Source organism: Pholcus phalangioides, unplaced genomic scaffold (assembly GCF_987345545.1).
Source record: "Pholcus phalangioides strain wild (caught in Gottingen) unplaced genomic scaffold, Ppha-v1.0 ptg000021l_1, whole genome shotgun sequence".
In the NCBI taxonomy this organism is placed as follows: domain Eukaryota; kingdom Metazoa; phylum Arthropoda; class Arachnida; order Araneae; family Pholcidae; genus Pholcus; species Pholcus phalangioides.
The window spans coordinates 6,472,223-6,495,485 of NW_028301614.1; the positions used below are offsets into that span (position 1 = coordinate 6,472,223).

General features: G+C 34.3%; 2 protein-coding genes across 3 annotated transcripts in view; one reads left to right on the forward strand and one right to left on the reverse strand.

The window, feature by feature from the left end:
* The first annotated feature begins 156 nt into the window (after window positions 1-156).
* Window positions 157-17,440, forward strand: 128up (GTP-binding protein 128up). Of its 2 annotated transcripts, XM_089249060.1 has the most exons (9): window positions 157-334; window positions 1,905-2,070; window positions 2,182-2,382; window positions 2,509-2,678; window positions 3,281-3,466; window positions 4,879-4,991; window positions 9,828-9,950; window positions 12,170-12,265; window positions 17,160-17,440. In XM_089249060.1, the coding sequence occupies exons 1-9, from the start codon at window positions 293-295 to the stop codon at window positions 17,164-17,166; spliced, it is 1,104 nt and encodes a 367-aa protein (XP_089105186.1). In that variant the 5' UTR covers window positions 157-292; the 3' UTR covers window positions 17,167-17,440. The 2 variants fall into 2 exon arrangements, with proteins under 2 accessions (XP_089105186.1, XP_089105187.1); XM_089249061.1 differs by lacking the exon at window positions 17,160-17,440 and having other exon boundaries at window positions 12,170-12,269.
* Window positions 17,441-21,335: 3,895 nt separating this feature from the next.
* LOC149070547 (rac GTPase-activating protein 1-like) overlaps window positions 21,336-23,263 on the reverse strand; it is a 28,406-nt gene continuing 26,478 nt past the window's right edge. The window contains exon 15 of the mRNA XM_089249083.1: window positions 21,336-21,780. Coding sequence (XP_089105209.1) covers window positions 21,717-21,780 — 64 coding nt within the window. The 3' untranslated portion in view covers window positions 21,336-21,716. The remainder of the gene's footprint in view (window positions 21,781-23,263) is intronic.

The following is a 23,263-nucleotide window of genomic DNA, read 5'->3' on the forward strand; positions in this document are numbered from 1 at the left end:
AAAAAGTCGATTTTTTTCAGAATATTTCGGAAAATAATAGTGAAAAATTATTTAAAAAAAAGTCAGTTTTGATGAAAGTGCTTTTTCTATGTGATATTTTAGGTCTGAATTGATTTTATTGAAAATGAATCACATTTCGTTAGTGAAGTGCTGGAGAGTGCGGTCGTCCACGCGAGTCCGTCCACGGATTGAATCCAAGATCCGGGGGGAATTTATTTTCAATAATTAAACCCACGAGTTTAAATTTTTTTTTCTCTATTTAATTTATGTGTTTGTGTTAAAAAAAAAAATCATGGCTTCAGTCATAGATAAGATCGTAGCGATCGAAAATGAGGTAGGCGTGGAATTAATTACGATTGCTTCTATAACAAATATTTTTAGAAATGATCAATACAATATACTTCGATTATAAAACACTGTTTTTTTTTACTCTTATTATTGAGTGTAACAGAGAAGAAATTAACCATGGTTTTTACGGTGTAGTTTTGTATCACTGACATCTATTGACCAAAACCTTTTAAAATGGCAATTCTTGTATATGGCATTCGGATACACCATTTATACACAGGGCCGCAACTGGGGGGGGGGGGGGGGAGAAAACTGCTATGGTGCGCCGGACCAGAGGGGGCGCAAATTTCACCCTTTAATCTCACCTTCACATTACAAAGGGGGTGGGGGCGTCAAAATTCGCACTTGGCCTGGCTGGCAAAGCATCTAGTTGCAGCCCTATTTAACCCGCAATGTCATACTTGTAGACAGTCTGTAGAGTTGAAATTTATTTCACTATGGCCTTCACAAGGGTTGAGCTGACAGGGATTGGTATGATTATTGTCATTTGTTTTCTCACTATATGGAGGCCTGTGAAGTATCTGAGGCTAGGGACCTCGCTGCGGGATGTGAGGCTAGGGACCTTGCTGCGGGATGTGAGGCTATGTCTTCTACATAAGTACAGTGCGATCTTAATGTATGGGCCACCTCACAAAAATAAGAACTGGTTGAAATTTTAGAGAATATGCCAAGTAGGGTCTCAGATAAATCACTTGGCCCGGGGGCCCAGCATAAGTAAGCTACTGCATGCTTTATTGAAGTTCTCTCGCTGGCACATGTAATGAGAATTGCTAGAGGTATTACCACTATGGTTCAGCATGTGTTGCAATAAAGTGCCAAAAACAGAACTGAGCTATCATCCTTTTAATGATGTGTTGGCAGTCTTTGGCAATTAAAATATTCGTAAGCATGACGAGAAGTCGCCAAGAATGAAACAGGGTTTTGCTGTTAAAAACTAAAAAATTGAAAACAAAAATAATAAAAAAAACAGGACCTTGTTTTAAATAATATGATGTTCAGGGCAAAGGATACCTCTGGGTTTGGTAAAAAAAAAAGTCTCTGGGCTCCATAAAAAACCACCACAACCCATAATCTGCAGGATTAAAATTATGATGGCTAGTATACAAATCTGCAGCACAATTCACTTTGGAGTAACAAAAACGTACTGTGGCGATAGACCAGAGATGTGCTAAATTTGAAAGAAAGTATGCAAATGTGTGCAACTTGAAAAAATCCATATGTAATCTTGAGAACAAATGACATATTGGGAAAACAGTCTCTGTGATATAGATTATAATCAACAAAAAAAATGCCTAAAGTGTGTGTGTGCTTGTTGTAATGCACTCGATAGATTCAAATTCCCGAATGATAATAGTAAAGCCTATTACAACTACTTCTAAAGGTGACAGCACCTTCACATGATAACCAGTAGCAAAAATAGAGTGAGTAAAGTAAATGTAAATACAATGTCATTTTGCTTGATATACGCTTTCTAATTTAGGACCGAAACACAAAAGAAAATGAATGAGATGACCTGTCATTTTTAATATGAATTCAATTTTTTGATTTTGGTTTAGATGGCTCGTACCCAGCGCAACAAAGCAACGATGGGCCATCTTGGTCTTTTGAAAGCAAGATTAGCAAAACTTAGGCGAGAGTTGATAACGCCCAAAGGTGGTGGTGGTGGACCTGGTGAGGGATTTGATGTTGCAAAGACTGGTGATGCGAGGATAGGTTTTGTTGGTGAGATCAAGCATCGATTTGACTTTTGCCTGTTTCTTTTTTTAAAATAAATTTTTTTCATCTATTTTTGTTTCCGTTGCTTATTTTTCTTTCGTGCCAATATTTTTCCAGGTTTTCCTTCCGTGGGGAAATCTACTCTAATGAACACGTTGGCAGGTGTGTTTTCGGAAGTTGCATCGTATGAGTTTACCACACTGACTACAGTTCCAGGTGTAATCAAATACAAAGGAGCTAAAGTACAACTGCTCGATCTTCCTGGTATCATAGAAGGTGCTAAGGATGGTAAAGGAAGAGGGCGACAGGTCATTGCCGGTATGTTCTTTAACTTACGCTCATTCAAAATAGAAAATATTTTCAGTGGAATTTAATTATTGCCTGTGAAACACAGTGGAAAATTTCTTTTCATACAAATTTTTCAATTTATAAAATTTTATATAGTTGCCAGGACATGCAGCTTGATATTCATAGTTTTGGATGTTTTGAAGCCATTGGTACACAAGAGGTTGATTGAACATGAGTTGGAAGGTTTCGGTATACGTCTGAATAAAGAACCGCCAGCCCTTGTCGTCAGAAAAAAAGATAAGGGTGGTATCAACATGCAAATTATGGTATGTAATTTGATTATAAGGTTATACATTTTTTTTTCTTGCATTTTCCCATATAATACTACTGTATGGGAAAAATTGGTTATTTTAAAGCATTATTTTCAAATTTTTGCCATCCGTGGCTCACTTGCCTTAGCTATCTTTTATCCAGGGCTCAGAAGAATATAGAAAAGAACCACACTTAGGCACACTTTCACATTATCAAGTGAACATGATACACAATGGTGCATCATGTTCACGTGCATATTAAAAAAAAAGTGTTCTCTCTATAATTGCTTTGACATATTTCTTCTACACTTTGGTGGGCCGAATGGATGACACAGGGCTATGGGTATTTTCTCGGATAAGTATTTATTATTATGTTAGACTTAGATTGATCATATATATATATATATATGCAGATAGGCAAGAATTCATATAACCGAAATAGAAGAATCAGACGTCTTGTCAGCTTCATGTTTGGGGTGGAACTCCCTAGAGTTTCTCTTACATAGCACCAGGTGGCATTTTATGACTTTCACAATAGCCCTTATCAGTCTTATTGGTTTAGTTATTTTTTTTCATAAGGACACCATATGCCCCCATCTCTAATTTTTTTTTTACAGGCACCTCAATCAGAACTTGACTTGGACACTGTCAAAACGATACTTTCCGAATACAGGATACATAATGCAGATGTGGTGCTGAAGTGTGATGGCACAACAGATGACCTTATTGATGTCATTGAAGGAAATCGTATTTATATTCCTTGTATCTATGTTCTGAACAAAATAGATCAGATATCCATTGAGGTGAGCATCTGCTATTGTGAAATACTCTCATTAGAACAAAGCTTACATATATGCATCATATGCTATGAAATCGATTGAACTGTTGTGTGTGTATGATGAAATACAGTGAAACCTTAATACAATATTCTGCAGGCAAAAATAACATATATATGCTCGATGAAGGGAAATCTCTATCTCCTCTGTAGCTTAATGGTGAGAGCACTTGTCCGGCAAACGAGGGACCTGGGTTCAACTCCTGGTAGGTAGAGGCAGAGATGAGTTTTTCCTTCCTTAAAAAATCAACATCTCAAAAAATAAATATCTTCACAACATCTTTTTCTGTATATCTTGCATTAACAAGTGGAAAGCGACATGTCATATAAAAATAACATTGTTATAGAGGGTGTTAGCGATATATCGAGAGGCAAAATTATCATCGCATTTTCATATTATGCTGCTGTTGGCATCTTTTCCAATTCAGCATTGTTAGTACTGTAAAAAATATGTTTTTTTAATATTAATTTTTTGAAAAAATTTGAATTGATTAGTTCATAAACAAAACTCGGATGTATTTCCCCTGTGAAAAGGCTTCTCGCAATACACTTTGGTGTGTCGCATAATAAGTAGTGATACCGAAAAGTTCAGGGCAAGGTAGCCGGGTTGATAATATACTCATCTAATGTACCAAAAGATGTGTAGAGGTGTTGCGAGTTCCATTCCCAGTTCATCCTTGTGAGAAACTTTCCTGACACAGGGTTACGACTGATATAGCGACATGACCACAGAAAAACATTCTGCAGGGAGTCGCACACCAAGGGGTTAAAACACCAATCTCTCTGTGAGTATGAAAAAAAGGCTGCCATTCAATCGTCAATAAATTGTAGGTCCCGGTCTAATTAGTCCTCGTGTGTAGAAAATGATCATAGTGCAACAAAAATGATCAACTTCATCAACACTTTTGGTGTTCAGGTGATACCAAATACTGATATTATTAGACGTCCTAAGAAGAACTAAAAAATGTGACAAGTTTAAAATATGTGTTGATCAATATTTTGAGTGAAATATTAAAAAAATATATGTATAGTAGTATAGCAGTTCCGAAATCTCCCGAACAAACATCATTGTAGAGGGGTTTATCATAGTGAAGAATATTGTTCTATCGAAAGGAGTTTTACATTCTCTATAGATGATTCCAAACAAGATTTGAAAAAAAAAAAAATCAGTTTAGAGGTATTTATCATTATATGGAGTTATCATTGTAGTGAGGTTCCACTGTTTTGATTGTCTTCAAGATATTCTTTAAGTGTTTATAGAGGAATTTTTGAAAAGATAATTATTTTCTTTATGTTCGATTGACGCATGCTTGAAAATGCTTTTGAATGAATTTATGTGTGATAATTTATTGGATATATTTTTTTCATTAAAATATATAGGAGTTGGACATAATTTATAAAATACCTCATACTGTTCCTATATCTGCTCATCATAAATGGAATTTTGATGATTTACTTGAAAAAGCATGGGAATATCTGAAATTGATTCGTATGTAAGTAATGATATTTTGATTAAATAACATTATACGATAGAATATGGTCAATTCAAACAGAATTTTTGGATAATTCAGGATTGAAGGCAGGGTTGTTGATTTTTTATTTAAAAAAATTATTTATTTGTGATTTGAATCGGATTTTTAAAAAAATTAAATCATGATTGTTCTGATTTTAATGAGTTTTAAAACAGAATATTTAAATGTATATATTACTAACACGCTAATCACATTAATCTATATTTTCTTTAAAGAATATAAAATAAATTCTTGTTTGAACCACCATTATTGGAAATCATGTGCACAGGAGTGAATTATGGGTAAGATTAGATTTCAGTCCAAACAATGAGCTGTTTGGGGTTGGATTGCATATATTTGGTAAGCTTTTCCTTAGAAATGGATTACCTTTTGGGTTTGATAATACGATTAAATCATCGACGTTTGGGTGTACTCAAAATTCTAAAACGAACACAGCTATATGCGTTTCGGAACTATATACTGCTACTGATGAAGGAGGGGGGGGGGAATCTAATGTCATTTTTTTTTGAAAGGGCCCCACTTTCATTCAAAAAAGACCCAGATTTTGCCAGTAACCTGGGTTTGGAACCCAGGTAAATTAGAATGGAGTGACATTTCTGATATTTGATATATATGTTAAAATATTACAAATTATAATATTCAAAATAATTGACATTTTAAATAATTCAATAAAAAATCACTTTTTAAAGTTATATGAATAAGTTGATTTAAATCAGTACAACCCTGATTGAAGGGAAAAAATGAACCATGATTATAGGCTATACTACGATCAAACATGGGCAGTTTGTAAATATCCTGTAAGATATATTTGTCGTTTTTTAAATCCAGTTTTTAAATAAAATAGACAGATGGCAACACCAGCAGCAACACAATCATGCACAGGTCAAGCACAACTCTGAGAACATAAATACCTTAAGTGTCACACATACTCAGAGCATACATTCTAACATGTACCTGTACCTATTCGTTAGAAATTCTGCAGAGGAATGTGTTCGAGGTGCATGTACAGTTAAGTAATAGGGAAATTTTTTTTGTACATAAATGTTGGTACTGATCACTTAAATTGGTCAAAGGTTTGTGTTTGTGAAAGATTCAGACACGCACGCACACTAACAGTAGTGAGCATCTGCAATAGTGAACAGCAGTCATAACAATGAAAGATTAGATCAAAATTTGTATTATTCTATATAAAATACAAGAGAAACTGGCTTGTAGAACAAGCAATACCCATTCGTCATATTGTGAGACTTGCCTTGATTGGTCATAGTGAGTCGGATCTCCTTCTGATGGATAGGAAGACTTCCAGAAAAGTCAATGGGCCTTTTCAGGGTGACTATAATCATACCTTTCTGGGACCATCTACATTGATGGAGGAAGCTGGGGAGTTATAGCAATGAGCCAGGCTGGAGAATGGTGTCATCTAGAAATGTTTGAGTTTCATCAAGTGATGAAACTCAAACATTTTGACAACCCTGCTATTTTGACATCGAGTTCTAAGACTACCATTTTCCAGTGATACATCATATAAAATAATAATCAAAGTGATGGAAGTTCCAGTGCATTAAGCAGTGGTAAGCACTAATGGGATCTTATAGGCTTCTGGTTCTAGGTCCTTTTACGAGTTCAAAAGGAATGGGATTGATCTTCATGTTGCCACTGGGTTTTCAGACACCCAAGGTCTGTATGGTGCATAGTCCAGAAACCAAATAAAAACTCTTGACATGTAAGAAGTGCTATTTTTTTGGTTGGGCGGGGGAAGAGGTTTTTAACAGTAACCACATTGGTGGTGAAGTGTTTGTGCACTATAATGCGAGGGGATCTTGGGTAATCATAAACAAATCAGATCTGACCCCCCCCCCCCCCCACACACACACACTGTCTCCACAGTACCTATAGAAGTATCAGGTTTGAGTCTTTCAATGTTTTTAGAATTTTACGCTTTCCACATTTCAAACCTGCCCAGGCTCTAATGCCAGAAGGCAATTTTAGCCATCTTTTTGTTGGAAGTTGGGCCATGTTGGTCTTTATTAAAAAATAATAATACATGAATAGATATAGGAAGTGTGGGGACTTTTATAGAATACCATTTTTTGAGCCTGAATAAATGGATGTATTATAGTCACTGAAAGAATCCAGGCAGACTTGTCATCCACCATTAGTGTGCATTATGATGTGAGTATTCTTGCTACAGTCAATAGCCGCCCCCTATGCCAGGGCAGGGGTTTTTTCCACTTGTGGTGCATTAATAATAAGCATTAATAATAAGCATTAATAAATGCTTATCTGCAGCTTCTCAGAGAAGTTTAACAAAGGATTTCTTTGAAAAACCTTCAACAAACGTTGGCGGCACACAGCGTTTGAGAACCCTGCTCTATGCTTTTAAAAAAAAAAAAAGAAACGATTATACCACATTCAATAGAAAACTGGTTTTTCACCCTCAATGAGCCAGGTAGAATTTTTCCAGATGCCTTAGTATGTATGAGTGCGTCACACACACTGCAAGTGTTGCTGGAGGAAAGAGATGAGAGTTTGTCCTCCGTCCCTTCTCTGGAACTGTACGAAAAATCGCTGAACATTGTTTGCAATTGGCCAACAAAAATTTCACGTCCTGATTTTTGCACGTGTCAAATGGCTGATTCTGCCATCAAGAGGCTGAATGGACACTCACGATTTGGCGAATTCAATCTTTCATTTATTTACCAAATAAAATATTTCGACACGGTTTGATGCAATGGCGATCAACATCATGAACCCCTGATCTTAACAATTGGAAAACCAGATAATTTTAATCTGTAAAAAGCTTATTAGCACAATTTTAATCAAACCAAAAGGCTTGGATGACTATGTAATGGTTTTAGAAATGATTTCTAACTTTATGCCAATAAGAATTTTGAGTGCTAATGAGAAGAGCATAATGTGCTTATTGATAGATAGTGCTTGTGCTAGAGCCTCCTATCGAGGCTCTAGCACAAGCAGAAAGCAATGTAGGCATGTGTAGTGTTTTCAATGGCTTTTTTGCGTCGGTTTTTAATGGAGATAATGATATTTGATTTACAGGTGTTGCATGGAATAATGAAACCCTCAACGATATTCAAGTAGAAGACGTGGAGGTCCTAAATCTTCTAAGAAATGTATGTGCAAGCAAAGCACCAGGACCAGATGATATCTATCCCAGGGTCCTCAGGGAATGTGCTAATGAATTGTTGGGGCCAGTCGCACAGATATACAGGAGTAGTGTTGCTGAGGGTATTGTCCCAAGTGATTGGAAACTTGCTAATGTTGTTCCGATATTTAAGAAGGGTAGTAGAGAAGCTGTGTCCAATTATCGTCCAGTGAGTTTGACGAGTTCCCTCTCAAAGATTTTGGAAATTATCATCAAAAGGCAGTTTGTGAAGTGGATAGACGAGAATAATGTATTGTCGGATAATCAGCATGGTTACAGGAAGGGGAAGTCATGTGTAACTAACCTCCTTTGCTTCTATGATCGCATGACGTATAGCGTTGATAAGTGCATGGTCGCTCATTTTGGTTCGAACAACCCGCGGTTCTCTTACGAGTTGAATGGTGTCACTATCCCGGGTGCAACTAGGGTCACCGATTTGGGAATTCTCATTGACGAGCAACTTAGGTTTTCTGAACATTGTTCAGCGGTGGTCAAAAAAGTGAATAGAATGCTTGTGGTCTCATTTTCAAAAAGGTCTCTTTGCGTTCTCCTAAAGTCATTCTTCCGCTTTTTCGAGGCTTAGTTCGTCCTGGACTGGAGTATGCTGTAAGGTTTTGGAGACCATACCTACAGAGGGACATAGACTTGGTTGAAGGGGTGCAGAGAAGAGCTACACGTGTCCTTATTGGCACACGGCTTGAGTTATGAAGAGAGACTTCATTTTTTGAATATGTTTACATTGGATGAACGCAGGTGTCGAGGAAATATGATCAAAGTGTTCAAAATTTGCAATGGGATGGATAGGATGGACCATGAACTTTTAGTACACCGCCAATCGACTGCTTTTACAAGGGGACACCAGTATCGATTGGTGAGGGACAATGCAAGGTTATGGTATCGCAGGGAATTTTTCTATAATGGGGGTTGTTAATAAATGGAATAGCTTACCCCCGGAGGTAGTAAATTGTAACACAATTGGCACGTTTTGAAAGAAATACGATAAACATGTTGGGGTAAATCGAGAAGCTATCCATACTTAGAATAAGACAACCATAAGTATTCTTTATGGGCATTGTATAATATTTTATCAATTTATATAATTTGTACAATTTTTGTTAATTGCATTTTTAATTGGGTTGCTATATTTTTAAAATATATGACATCCATATTTTTATGTGCATCTTTTTCTCAGCCACCTCGTTGGGCATTTTGCCTGTTGTGGTGTTGTATTTGATGATTTTATGTACATTTTAACAACAAAGTGCATTGAGATGGTGCATTTTCCATCTCAGCCGAAAAAGTAAATTCAAATCTTGACATTTTTATCATTGCTAAGGGTGTGTAAAATGCCAGGAAAACATAAATTCCAATATACAAATATAAGTAGATCTTGATATGCTTTTCACTGGATATTTCATGAATTAATTGACATCAGATTGGTCAAAAATATGGTTTTAATGCATGAAAAGCTCTTCATAGAGCTGAAAAAGCCTAATAATAATTTATTACAATTATACTGCCCTGTACACTAAATTTTCAAGTTTGTTGATATGATTGCTTTTGTCATTTTTTTAAATATTAGCTTCATTTTTATGTGCATTTGATGCTATACACAATCTGATGATTTGTTACAGATATACTAAACCTAAAGGACAGCTTCCCGACTATGAGTCTCCAGTCATTCTTAGTCAAGATCGACGTACTGTAGAAGATTTCTGTAACAAACTCCATAGAACCATCATCAAAGAATTTAAATAGTAAGTTATGGATTATAAGCTTTGGGGGGGGGGGGCAACATGATACTATAATTTTTCTCTTCACACCATAATTTTTAGATATCCCTACCAGATCTATACTTTAACAAATTTAAGATGCTTCAACTTTAAAATATGTATGTGATCAAAGAAAAATCTGAACATGTCTATTTAGTTATTATGGAACACATGCAAACATTGATGAATGAATGGATCAAAATTGAAACTGATCTTTGAGTTTCTTGTGTTTTACTTATTTTTATTATTAATTTTATGAAATTGCATTGATCTTTATCATAAAGGTGAATTTGTAGATGCATATGAGAGAGTTCGAGAGAAGACAAACTTGGAGTCGACCTGTTTAGTCTGGGCACGAAAGGCTATGTTTAAACCCGCCGCTCTACCCGATGTCCAAACACACAAAAACCTGTTTTTCATCAAAACTGCCCCACCAAGTGGCCAACACTGTTGGCAACTTTCACACAATTTTGATTTTGATAAAGCGTTTGTTTTTAAAAAAAACAACACATAATTCCGAACTGAATTTTCTTGAGGGATACTTCATCAGAACATGCCAGAATTTTCTCGTTAATGATAAAAGAAACACACCACCTATTTCGTCAGCTTGGACAGGCTTTATTAACCTCAGTCGACAAAATTTTCGATTTTGCAGCTGTTTATTTAAAATAATCAATAGATATTGTACCAACATAAATACAGTTGGACTCTGTCGGTTCAAAAAGTAAAAAGTCTCAAGTTTACCGTTTTTCTACAAAACTCATCAAATAAAATCAATTTTCTTTGCAACAGATGGCTCTCCAATTTGCATCCAAAGACCACTTGGACGCAGCAAATACAAAGGCGAACTCTTCGGACGACCAGATGTAAACATCACCCCTCCACGACTCATTCATGTGAATTCTGACCACGAGGTCCTGATGACAGCTCTCCATTGAAGAGCCGAAACGCATCGACCATTTGACCAATTAAATTTTATTTGTCTTGAAAACGTGGTAATTTTTGTATAAATTAAAACCAGGCAAAGTTTCTAATTTTTTGTGATAATATAAATTAACAAACAAACTAACAGGCAAGAAATACAAACACCACAAATCGATGTTATGTAACATGAAAGTTTGTTGAGCCTGAATCAACTTCAGGATAAATTATTGTCTTGTAATGAAAAATGCTGTTATTTACCAGGATTACCCTCTTTGGTAAAGTAAATGCTTGGTGGCAACTCTGTATCACATACTACAAAGGGCACTCATGCAGCAGAGAAGGTTCACATCAAGCATGAAATGATTTAAAAACCAGCATAATAACTATTGTTTCATTCGCAATCAGTTGATGCATTTAATTATGATGCATTTCTGACTTGCATCATGTTGCTGAATAATGTACACATTTTTATTCTTTCACTTATTTTATGAGTTTTGTAGGAAAACGGTAAACTTGAGACTTTTTACTTTTTGAACCGACAGAGTCCAACTGTATTTATGTTGGTACAACATCTATTGATTATTTTAAATAAACAGTTGCAGAATAGAATTCAAGGCTTTATACAAAAAATTATTTACCCGCTTTTTTTATTAGGGGAAACCCTATTGTAATGCATTGAAATTTTGAAAATACTGGGTGTAGTTATATGTAAGTTCAGCTTCCCCCTATATTTTTCTGCAATTTTATCCATACACAAGTAAATCTGGAAATAGATCAGCTATCCCTCTGCTCTGTCTCTAAGGATGAGGTTCAAGCCTTTATTTATTAGATCTTCTATGTTTCTTTTAATCAAGAACTTTATGACTTTACCACATTTCAATAACATTCCTTCCACGCTAAGTTTTTTTTTTCCAAAATGAATGAATTTTTTTTGAGAGCAAAAGTGAAATTTAAATTTTTTTTTTGATTTAAATCAATGATTTTTTTCAAGGGATTTAGATCTTGATTTTAATCATGATTTAAATCAAGCTGATTTAAATTGGTGCACCCTGAAAAATCCTAACTTTTTTTTTAACCCCCCCCCCCCCCCCCCGATTGAAAGCTGACCATAATTCAATGACCTTCAATTGGCATAGATATCGTAGACACATAGCTGCTAGATATAAGATCCCTTCAAGCAGTGTCTTTAAATTTTATTTGATCATGACAAACTTTTTTGTATTTTGTATACTTCCTTTCATTAGTTAAAAGACAATAAATGTTTTATCATTTCATTTTAGTGCTCTTGTGTGGGGTTCATCTGTGAAGCATAACCCCCAGAAAGTGGGCAAAGATCATGTATTAAATGATGAGGATGTTGTGCAGGTTGTCAAAAAGTAAGTGGAACAGTAAACAGTATTAGGCCGGGAATACACCATAAAAGTTTCATAAAATTTCATTTATAAAACTTGCAAAAATGCAGCCAATAAAGTGTTATTGGTTATCTTCTAGCAAACGCAACCGTTGACTGCATTTTTGCAAGTTTTTAAATGAACTTTTATGCTGTATTCCCTGCCTTAGACTTGAAAATATATGTTCGATAAAAGTTACCAAATTTGTTACTCTATAAGTTTAAAGCATAGAATTGTTTTTTAATGATTATTGGAAAAAGTAAATAAAAGATGGGATGTGTGGGTAATTGCATTTGTTTATATCATACATGCTATCATAAGCTCTGAATGCTTTGATAGAATTTAATGAGCCACTGTGTAAATCACAAAATCTCAAGTTTGATGCATGTGATCACGCAATAATAGTTAGCAATTTTGTGTGTGTGTGCATGTGGTTTAGCAACTTATATTGTGACTCCAAATGTGTAGTGAGACATATTGAACACATAAATTAGCTTTTGTCAGTAAAGTACAGTGATACCTCAGCTAACGAACACCTCAGCTTACAAATATTTGGATAACAATTTTTATCAGGGTTTTTTGTCTTGGCTAACAAAGATTTTCATTAATATGAATGCATGTGGCAACATGAATTAGCCTTTGAAGCTATTAATTTGAGCTATCGATCAGTTTTTGTCTTTATTTAGAGCATTTCTGGGTGTTTAAAAAAAAAAAAATTTCTCTTCATTTTGGGCAGTATCTGGAATGGTTTTCTGTGGTTCCCAACTTCGAGGCGCAAATGCGAGCCGATCTCCCCGTTAAAAAAAGTCTCGCCACAGAGAGCAACAGTCCTACAAACAGTACAAATATTCAGTCACTACACATCACTCACTTCACTTCTGAGATATAGATGGCAGCACTGAAAAAATCATACACAACAATAGATACGCACTCAGACTGTTAGGTACACACACTTACACTTCCGGCACAGCTCACTAGGTAAATTGCCTATGGCAATAGACCTGAGTTGTGCTCGGTTTGAAAAAAAAAAAGAACTATCTGGAAGGAATTAAACTTTTCCATAGAAACCTATGGTAAAATCACATTTTGGCTAACGAACGTGATTCTGGAATGAATTATCTTTGTTAACCAAGGTATCACTGTAACATGATGCAGTTCACTACTTTGAAGATAGAACAGAGTAAATGGTTTTAACCTTTCACCAGCTAATGTTCCCAATTGGGAACATCAGTTTTATCAATTGCAAAAAAATATTTTTCTTACATGAAAGCACTTGATTTTTTCTTTTTCTTGAATGCATTAGATTCCAAACTGAATTTACAAAACAAAAATTTCATTCATTTCAGCACTTATGCCATATAAATTTACTTTTTTAAATCACCTATTTTTAAGCAAGAATAAAATTTAATTTTTTGTTTTGATTTCAATGTTGTTTTTCTATGTACATGGGCAAGTCCAGGAAACACAGGAAAATTTTTTTTCATGAATTTTATGACTGATATCTCTAAACTAAAAGATCTGGACAGGAAATAACAGAAAAAAAATTACAAAATCTTAATTTGGCTGGTAAAAGGCTAATGGTTACAGATCAATGGTTTTAAACCTTTTTATTGAGCTGTAAACTTCAAATTTACTAATAACTCTTAATTTATATTCTTGTTCTGCATCAAGTAGCTAAAATATATATACAATCACTAGCTGGTGTCATGGAATATTTTCATGCTTGCACTTCTAGTCGAGAACCACTGTGATAGACTATATACAAGGTGCATAACGAATGGGAGTATGGCATTTTACTTGCAAACCGTTGATCTTAGAGCTTTACTTCGAAAAAGTTTTCTACTAGAAAAAGTTTCCAAATAGCATGTGGTACTCAGTTATGTTTTTCATGTTGAAAGGGATTGTACAATTATTAAAATAAAAATGTCTATTTTTATACGACAGCATGTGCTGAAGAACCCAATTACAAAGTTGTTGCCCTGTCTATCCTGATACTAACGAAAAAAAATTCCATGTTTCCAAGTGCAATGTTCACTGAGATATTTGAACAGTGTTAAATACGGAAAACCATTTTATCCACATTCAACGCCGTTTTTCCCAACTTTCCTCCATTTTTTGAATTCAAATATTTTAGTGAATGTCCCACTTAGAAACATGGAATTTTTTTAGTTGGCATCAGGAGAGATGGGCAACAACTTTCTAACTGGGTTTTGGGCACATTAGGACTGTATAAAAAAATTACATTTTTATTTCAATAACTGTACACACGCATGCAAGCATAGTACCACACGTTATTTGGAACCCCCATGTTTTCTATGCACCTTATGTAGTCATGGTGTGTCAGAAAATTAAAACATGAATTTTTAACTGTAAAGCAGTGTATTTTGAGAGCCGCTGTGGTGGTTGAGTGGTCATAATGACGGACTCGCATCGTTAAGATCCGGGTTCAAACCCCACCATCGCCGCAGTGGTGGTCGGCTGAAGTTAGTTCCTGTGGTTCCCAACTTCGAGGCGCAAATGTGAGCCAATCTCCCTATTAAAAAGTCTCGTCACAGTGAGCAACAGGCCTACAACGATAAATTATTCAATCATTAGACTTCACTCACTATGAGTTGAGAAAATACTCATAGTTCAAAAAAATTGATCGCAAATGGCAAGCACTACACATAACAAGCATTACACAGAAACAAACTTCACATCAGGTTTCACTACATGTACTTACATGCACATTCCCACGGGTACCAGTTCGTTAGAGGTTCCGCAGAGGAATATGGACATGGTGCATGTGTGGTTTAGTAGTAGTAGTGTATTTTGAGACTTCACCATGGGCCTTCAGATTTCTTACATCATAAATCTGTGATGCCACTGGCATGTAAAGTACGTGCTTTTATAAGCCCTTTCATTCTTTGTTGATGATATATATAAATGTACCTTTTGTGATGACGGATGCAACCATTTTGACCGCAAAACTACTTTGACATGTGATTACAAGTAAATAGTTGATCTCAGGTTATTGAAATTTAGGCATTTCTCATCTTGAGATATATACACTTTCTATGTTTTTTGGTGGCTCTATCTAGAATGATGGTAGAGGTAATTTTTTGACTGTGTGCTATGAAAATATTGCACTAATATGGTTACAAAACTTCCTGAATTGGAATTTTTTTTTTTACACGAACATACTGGAAGAACAGATGTTCTATTATGGTGTTTTCTTTTTTCTAGTATAAATTTTGTACCATTTAAAGGAAAACTTTTGAAGAATATCATGGTTGAACGTTATTTGATTTATTTCACATTTTTATGTATCTTGTTGCCTCTTGTAATGCAGTAAAGCATTGCATTCACTGGAAAAATGTTTCATAAAGAACAGCTTCATTTTCTGGATTTTAGCCATGCCCTCTACGAGGGTGGTGCTGACATGGCTTCAGCTGGGGCACCTAGGATGATTCCCATAATTTTTTTGTTTCTTCACACTATAAATGCTCTATAGAGGGACACAAGGATGTGGGGAGCTATAATTTTAGCACATATTTTTAACCACACATTTCAACTTTTTATTTTTTTCAAAGCGAGCACAACTCTGGTCTATCACCATTGGCAATTTACTACCAATTGAGTTGTGCCGGAAGTGTGAGGGTGTGTAAGTCTGAGTGTATATATGTAGTGCATGCGTGAATGTTTTTGCTCTGCCATCAATATTAATACTTTTGGCTGAGCAAACAAACACTGCATTTATCCGCATTCCCGAGCTACTACCCTCTCTTTTTTTTTAAATCATTGGTTCAATTCTTCAACTGATGAGAACATCAAAAATGATTGATAATTGTTATCATGTTAGAAATCATGTTTCTTATTCATTCAGTACATGGTGAAAAATCTGAAAATAAAAAAAAATGTGCTGAAATTCTTGTGTATCTGTTACTAATTTTGAAGCCATACGAGGTCTCATATTTGAAAGAACCGCGCAATTCAAAATTTATTTGCATTGATACCGAATCCCTCAGGGTGATGGGGGAATATTTATCATTGTTACCAAATCACAGAGAACCTTCCCCCCTAATCACAAAAGTGATGAGCTGATCTCGAAGTTTGGTAGCGAATGACTAAATCATTCTATCTACAGTTTGTAAGCCGAGAAATCTAGTTCTTGCATACCATGCACAGACAACTGCTAGAAATGACAAAATTTTGAAATTTTATTACTCTACTAATGATTGCTACTGATTTTCTTTCCAAAAAAAAAAAAAGAATTCATTCAGTGCACAATGTGATCGAGATCGAAAAGCTCTCATATATTTACTTGACATCGCTATTCATGATTTTTCATTCTGCCCATCAATCTCTGGCTAATTTTTTCGCAAACATTGTCAGTGAAATGTAAGCAATGAAGAACAAAAGCTAAAAGAATTGCAATCAAAACCCATATTGAGGTATCAAAAAACAACATTAGTGTTTATCATACTCTGAGTCAGTTTCTCCCAAATTACTAAAAATTGGTGAATGAAAAAAAAAGAGGTATCACAAAAATATGATAATCAAATTGAATATATGTAATTTTTCACAAAAAAAATTAGGTGAAAAATAATTTATGTTGAATTTTTTCTATTATGGTCAAAATAACTGCTTTCGTTATTGTAGGTAGCTCAAAATTCCTGTCATTTTAGTGTTAAATACATGATACTGTCCAAAGTGGCCAGACTTATGTGATATGAGACAAACATGCTGTAAAAAAAAAGGCAAAATAATTAAAAATTATATAATTCATTAAGCTGATACACATTCAAATGACCACATATGCTTGCTCATTTGATTAATATTGACTATTCCATGATTTTTGAAAAACTCAAGGAATACTAAATGTTATTTTCTTTTGCAGAGTCTGATTTTTGTTTCTTCGATTTGATTTCCTACTGTGCAGGAGAAAAACTGAAGTTATGCTCTATGTGGACTTTCAGAGAATGTTCATTCTTATTATTGCCAAAAATATCATTCATTCTTGTTTACCAATGATGAGAGGAACTGCTTCATTTTTAATGGAGTAGCTTGTAATAAGGTTGAATGCATAGTTTTAATGTTCTGAAATGGATTATATTGGTGAGTGGAAACAAAAATTCCATGTGTGATACTTAAAGGACAATAAATATTTTGAGGCTTTGATGTTTCTGTGTTGTTGAATGAACAAATACTTTATATGGCTTGTTACACTCCTAACCTTTAATCAAGCCAGGAAATGAAATTTCGGCAATTTTTTCCATGCACAAAATCTAGAAATAATAGAACAGCTATCTCTTTCTACTGTATCCATTTCAAAAATCGATTTACCATGTTCTATATTTCTTTTAAGCAAGAACTTGACATTTCCATACCACACAAGGTTACTTTTACATCAATATATACAGTAGAACCTTTGTAACTCGATTGTCCCAGTAACTCATCTATTCCTATATAGTTGGTACAATATTAAATTTAATGAGGGTAAAACCTAACTCGACAGATGATGACTGAATTCCGCTTAAGTTGATTTCAATTTGTTTCTTGTTATCACACTGTATTGCACACTCGTGTTTCAATAATACTGTTTCATCAATTTTGCTGTTTATTTGTGAATTGATATGGGACGACAGAGATGCCATTGACGTGTCTAATACCCGAAATTTTGGAAAAGGACACGTAAGTTTTTTTTCACGTACCCTCTGGGATGCGTCCTTTCCTAGTTCTAAGAAGAAAAAAAAAATCTTCCCACACTTTTGTTTTTATCACCCGACCTTGAAAAACTGATTTTACTACTTTGTACACTACTGTATTGATGTGCACGGGGGTTGTTGAAGATAAAGATGAGGGATATTTGGTTGCTTCCCTCAATGAGGGGGCCGTGTACAGAAATTTCAAATTTTGGATTTTTATTACACTGTAGATTTTCTCCCTTCTGGTTATATACGGGAAATTACAGAATTGTTGCGGCTATCGGCTGGCATTCAAAGACAGTGTTTATACGGTGTAAATTCGTCTTGTTCCTACAATATTGCGAATGCGTGTTTTTTTTAAAAATCTTAAAGGATTGGAACGCCCTGTTCAAATTGTAAAACTTTCCCGATATCGTGAAAAAAGAAATGGATATTCAAGGTCGAGTTTTTAGATTCATTTTTGTCATCTAGCTGCTATGTGGTAGTCACTGTTTCGCATCGCAAAAATCATGGGTGTGTAAGCAGAATCGGCTTTCGGACGAGAATAAAAGATCTAATTCTTCACAGATACTATAAAAGAAATTATTTTATTCCATCCAATATTGTAATTCTCTACAAAAATATTTTTAATTTTTGATCTCTGCGGGGAAAGGGGGGGGGGAAGAGAAAGAGGCCTCTTATAACTTTCCCCAAATTTTGCTTTTGATGAAAATCAGTGTTTGGAACTTGCAATTACGCAATGGTAATTGGCTAAAAATTTCAAATTTTAAGTTGGCTATTCCTTTGACAAAAATTTCTGGTTGCCACTGCGATCACGCAGGCGTACATTGAACTTCAAATGCACGCATTACCAGTTTGAAGAATAGATGCAGGGCCGCAACTGAGAGGGGCAAGCGGGCCTAATGTCCTGGGCTCCAGACTAGAGGGGGCACCAAATTCACCCTTTATAACTGCTACATTACATGGGTGTGCCAAAATGTGTACTTGCCCCATTTGAGAAAGTATCTAGTTACAGCGCTAGATAGATGGCACCACCTACTGAACACAAAACACACCAAATGCTGGGCACCCTGCTAAGTTTCTCCAACACAAGTCTGACATAGCTCCCATATTCAGGTGTTGAAATATGTGGCAGTTGAATGGCGACAGATCAGAATGGTAGACCATCAGGGAAGGAAAATAAAATTATTTTACCAGGATAACCAAAGTATGAATAGGGAATGAGATGATGTTTCAGAGAGAGGAGAGAATCTGATTTGCTTCAAATTTGATCAAGAGATATTTAAAATGCTAAGATATTTTTAAAAAATTTAAAATCAATCAGAAGGGAATTTATACATTGATTATTAGCAAATATATAAGCGTGCCTTCAACTGTGGATCCTGCTTATAACGTTTTTCAAAAACCGTCATAAAAAACACTTTAAACAGGAAATCTGAGAACTACTTTATTGTTAGGACCATGAAAATAAGTTGTACTAAGTGGAAAAACATTCTAAATGGGATCAACTGTATATGTGTTTTAGATTTATTACATGTGCAGAATTCCATACGTTAAATTCTCAGTGCTAATGAGCTTCTTTGCAAGTTTTTCCTACTAGTAGACAATGAAAGTAAATGAACCTTTTTGGATAGAACATGTTTTTAGCGATGAATTATACTTGATTCACAGATACCTTCTTCTCTTACCCAGAACATGAGCCACCGCTCAGTCTCAACCAAGAAATATAAGTAGGTGATCAAACACCTGGAGCATACTGGAAGAAAAGTCATAGATATACCAGTGAATTATGGGGGGGGGGGGGGGCATAATTTTTTTCAAAATAAATTTTTTTTGAGAGGGACCCACTTTCACTCAAAAAGGACCCAGATTTTTCAAATAACTTGGGTCCCGAGACCCAGGTAAATTAGAGTCCAGTGGCATCTCTCTGGGTCTACGATACTTCCCATCTTGTTTTTGGAATTTGAACACCATAGATATAATTTCTGAAATTTTTGAGTTGGATTAAAATGTTTTAAATGAGAAAAGTTTATTTTAGACAATTACACCGCTTTTTCCAGCATTTTTTTGTGTCTAATACAAGATTATTCTCACAATGCAAAATTTTATCAAAAAAAATGCAGATTATGAAAAAACATTTTATGAATTTGTGTATGTCATACAATATAGTTTTTCGATTATATAATAATATACAGGTACATATAAGTTATGTACATGTACATGTTTAAAAAAATCATGGTGAGATGAAATAAAACCTCACTAACTTGACACCCACTTGTCAGCATGTTTTTCTATCCCATTGGGGATGTCGAGTTATTGAGATTCCACTAAAAATGAAATTTAAAAAGAAATCCAAGTCGGCATACACTTAATAAAGCAAATCACATACTTAATAAAAAAAAAGATTTTTATTTTTTTCAACACTGCAGGTGATAAACATTTGCTTTGTACAAAACAAGTCACAAATCTCATATTGACAGTTCGATTGAATGAATAAAATTCAGAAAACGGCTTACAAAATATTTTCATTAATTGGTGAGGCAAATAAGTATTAGATATCTCTCATTATCAGATAAAATTTGTACAATGGATTTTACAGGTAAATGTATGAAACATATGCATTATATAATACAAAATCATTTTGAATCTAAAATTAAGTACTCGAATCTGTGAGCAAGGTTATAAATATTCATGTTATACCATTTCTGAATGCCATAGCCAAGTGAATGATGTAGTTTTTTTATGTATATATTTAATCATTTTGTAGAAAATAGCAAGCTATTTTGAATCAAAATATTACATCATATATATATAATATGGAAAAACCCTGCAAGATCGCATAAAAATGAAGTTTTGATTGCTTACTGACAAAAAGTAAGCTATGGATACTGAAATCTATGCCATATATTAAGGTCATTAGCGAACAGATAAAAGTGGTTTTTTGTAGAATTATATGTAATTCTCATTAGCATTATACCATAAAACAAAAAAAAAATGGCTGCATAAAAAGCTTAAAAAAATTCACATAAAATAATAGTTATACATTTATATTACAGTTAAATATTTGTATTGGAGTCTCAAGACAAGACAGGTAAATATATTTGGGTAATATAAATTGATATATAAAATAAAGTGCTTAGGTATAAAAACACAGAAGTAAAGGAAATATGTATATTACAAGTATATATATCGCTGTATTTATGTAAGACGCTGACGAACAAGAATTTAAAAGATAAAACTTAATTTGATGTTGGGAAAGGCAAAACAAATCAAAGTAACAGTTTAAGGCAACAAATGCTTATGCAAAGTAATAATCTCATTTAGCGGAAATGTATTGTATTTCCTTTATCCCTTGAAAATATCACAATGTGCTCATGTATATTGATTGTAAAAATAAAGTGAAGGCAATATGGTACAAGAAATTCAGAAGTATAAACAATTTTTCTTAGCGAAAAAAAAACAGTTTTTCTACATTTGCTCAAATTCTTTTTTTTAATCCTTGTATATAAATAAATCTAGGTGATGGGAATGACATTGCATAAGTTCGTCTTATGATAATTTTCACCGTACTGTACAAAGTTTATATTGAATGTTTCAAGAATTGCGTTAACTTCCACCAACTTGATTAAAATTGAATTTAGACAAAAGAGAAACCACTATGCACTTATGTTCCAAACACAAGTTGAGTACTTGATGGCTCTAAGAGAAAGCTTGATAAAAAATAAAAAACACTCCTTTTATTGACTATTTCACTTTATGAGCGGCGATGTAAAAAACTGCCTTGTTTTGACTGATCTTGTTGTTACGCTCACCCTGCAGATGAAAAAAACAGCATCCTTTGAACTTACAAAAAATACACTTACAACTAAACAATTTATGTTTGAGGTCATTCAATATTTTTTGTGAAATTTTAGATGATTCTCATTTGTAATTAAATTTCTCATTTGTAAATTAAAAATTTTTTTTTTAAAATTCCAGTGCAAACTGCTTAATGTGATCACACCAGCATACTGGGGTTCCAATAACAATAACTAATAATTGATAACTATAATCTGAACAAATCTAGAAGCAAATATGATGACCATCTGTCCAGTTTGGTTGAAAAGAACTTATAAAAAGGGGACAACTATTTTTTGTCAACTGGTTGCAAAATGTTCAGTCACACTCTTTTTCCCCATTGTTCCAGACCTGCCAATCTCAGAAGGAAAAAATCTTACTCTATTCATAAAACACATAACACAACACATTTTACAATTTATGGGAAAAAGGTGTGGGGGAGGGGGTACTCCATACTGAAAATTTATTAGAGAATTATATAATTTTAATCAGAGAGCTATTGCTTCATGAGAAAATAAGATATGGTTTCCTTTTTTTTTTTTTTATAAAAAGAAACGTTGCCATTATGTTTCATCAAAAATAAATTTTGCCAGTGCCGTAACTAGGCAGATGCATCCGCACAGAGCCCACTTAAATAGGGGTGCCCCGAATTGGCATATATTGAGACTAGTGTATATCAATAGGATGAATAAAAAGGTATCCTGTGAATACCAAGATCTACCTTTTTTCTCAGTCTTTCAGTAATGGAAGAAAAACGGCTAGGAAAATAATTCTTTGCATTGAAAATGTTGAAATTATAGAAAATAATGCCCAAAAAATATGAAAAAATACTCTATCACATAAAAATAGCAAAATATACAAAAGCATATGTGAAGTCATAAAATGATTTAACGTATTTTAACTATCAATATATGGTCTAACGATATTATCCGTGGTTCCAATAACTGGCATCTACTACACCAACAAAGACCTTTCATATTTCAACATTCATAATTCCTATTTCTCAATTACATAAAAAAATCTGTAAATCTTCTGTGTTTAAAACTGTTGATATTCTAACAGAGGTGAAAAGATTAAGTATTGAAGTGTCAATGATTAAGATTTTATCACAAAAAATCTTAAATCATTGGAAAGGGGAAAAAATTGTTTTGCTGTCATTCTATACTAGTCTGCCAGGTTTTCTGGAACCCTATATATTAAAAAAAAAAACCTGCGTCCTCACTCAATGAGATTGCACAGAGAGGATATATGAATGGATTTCTTATGTGCTCTTTTTCAAAATTTGAGGTATTCGATGCACTATAGCATGCAAATCACTTCACTGATTACATTGCAATGTGTTCATCATCCAGCACTTTTTTTTTTGCAGAAAAACCAAGCAAGTCTTTTACAGGGTTGTTTTTTTCTTTTAACTGTTTAAAGGCCTTCTTTAAACTGTTTAAGTGTGAACGAAGTCACT

What these genes read in the sequence shown, in the direction of transcription:
- 128up (XM_089249060.1), top strand. Translation starts at nt 293, where the DNA reads ATGGCTTCAGTCATAGATAAGATCGTAGCGATCGAAAATGAG. An exon ending in TGCGAGGATAGGTTTTGTTG is followed by an intron (nt 2,071 to 2,181) that starts GTGAGATCAAGC and finishes ATATTTTTCCAG; the next exon opens with GTTTTCCTTCCGTGGGGAAA. An exon ending in GTATCAACATGCAAATTATG is followed by an intron (nt 2,679 to 3,280) that starts GTATGTAATTTG and finishes TTTTTTTTACAG; the next exon opens with GCACCTCAATCAGAACTTGA.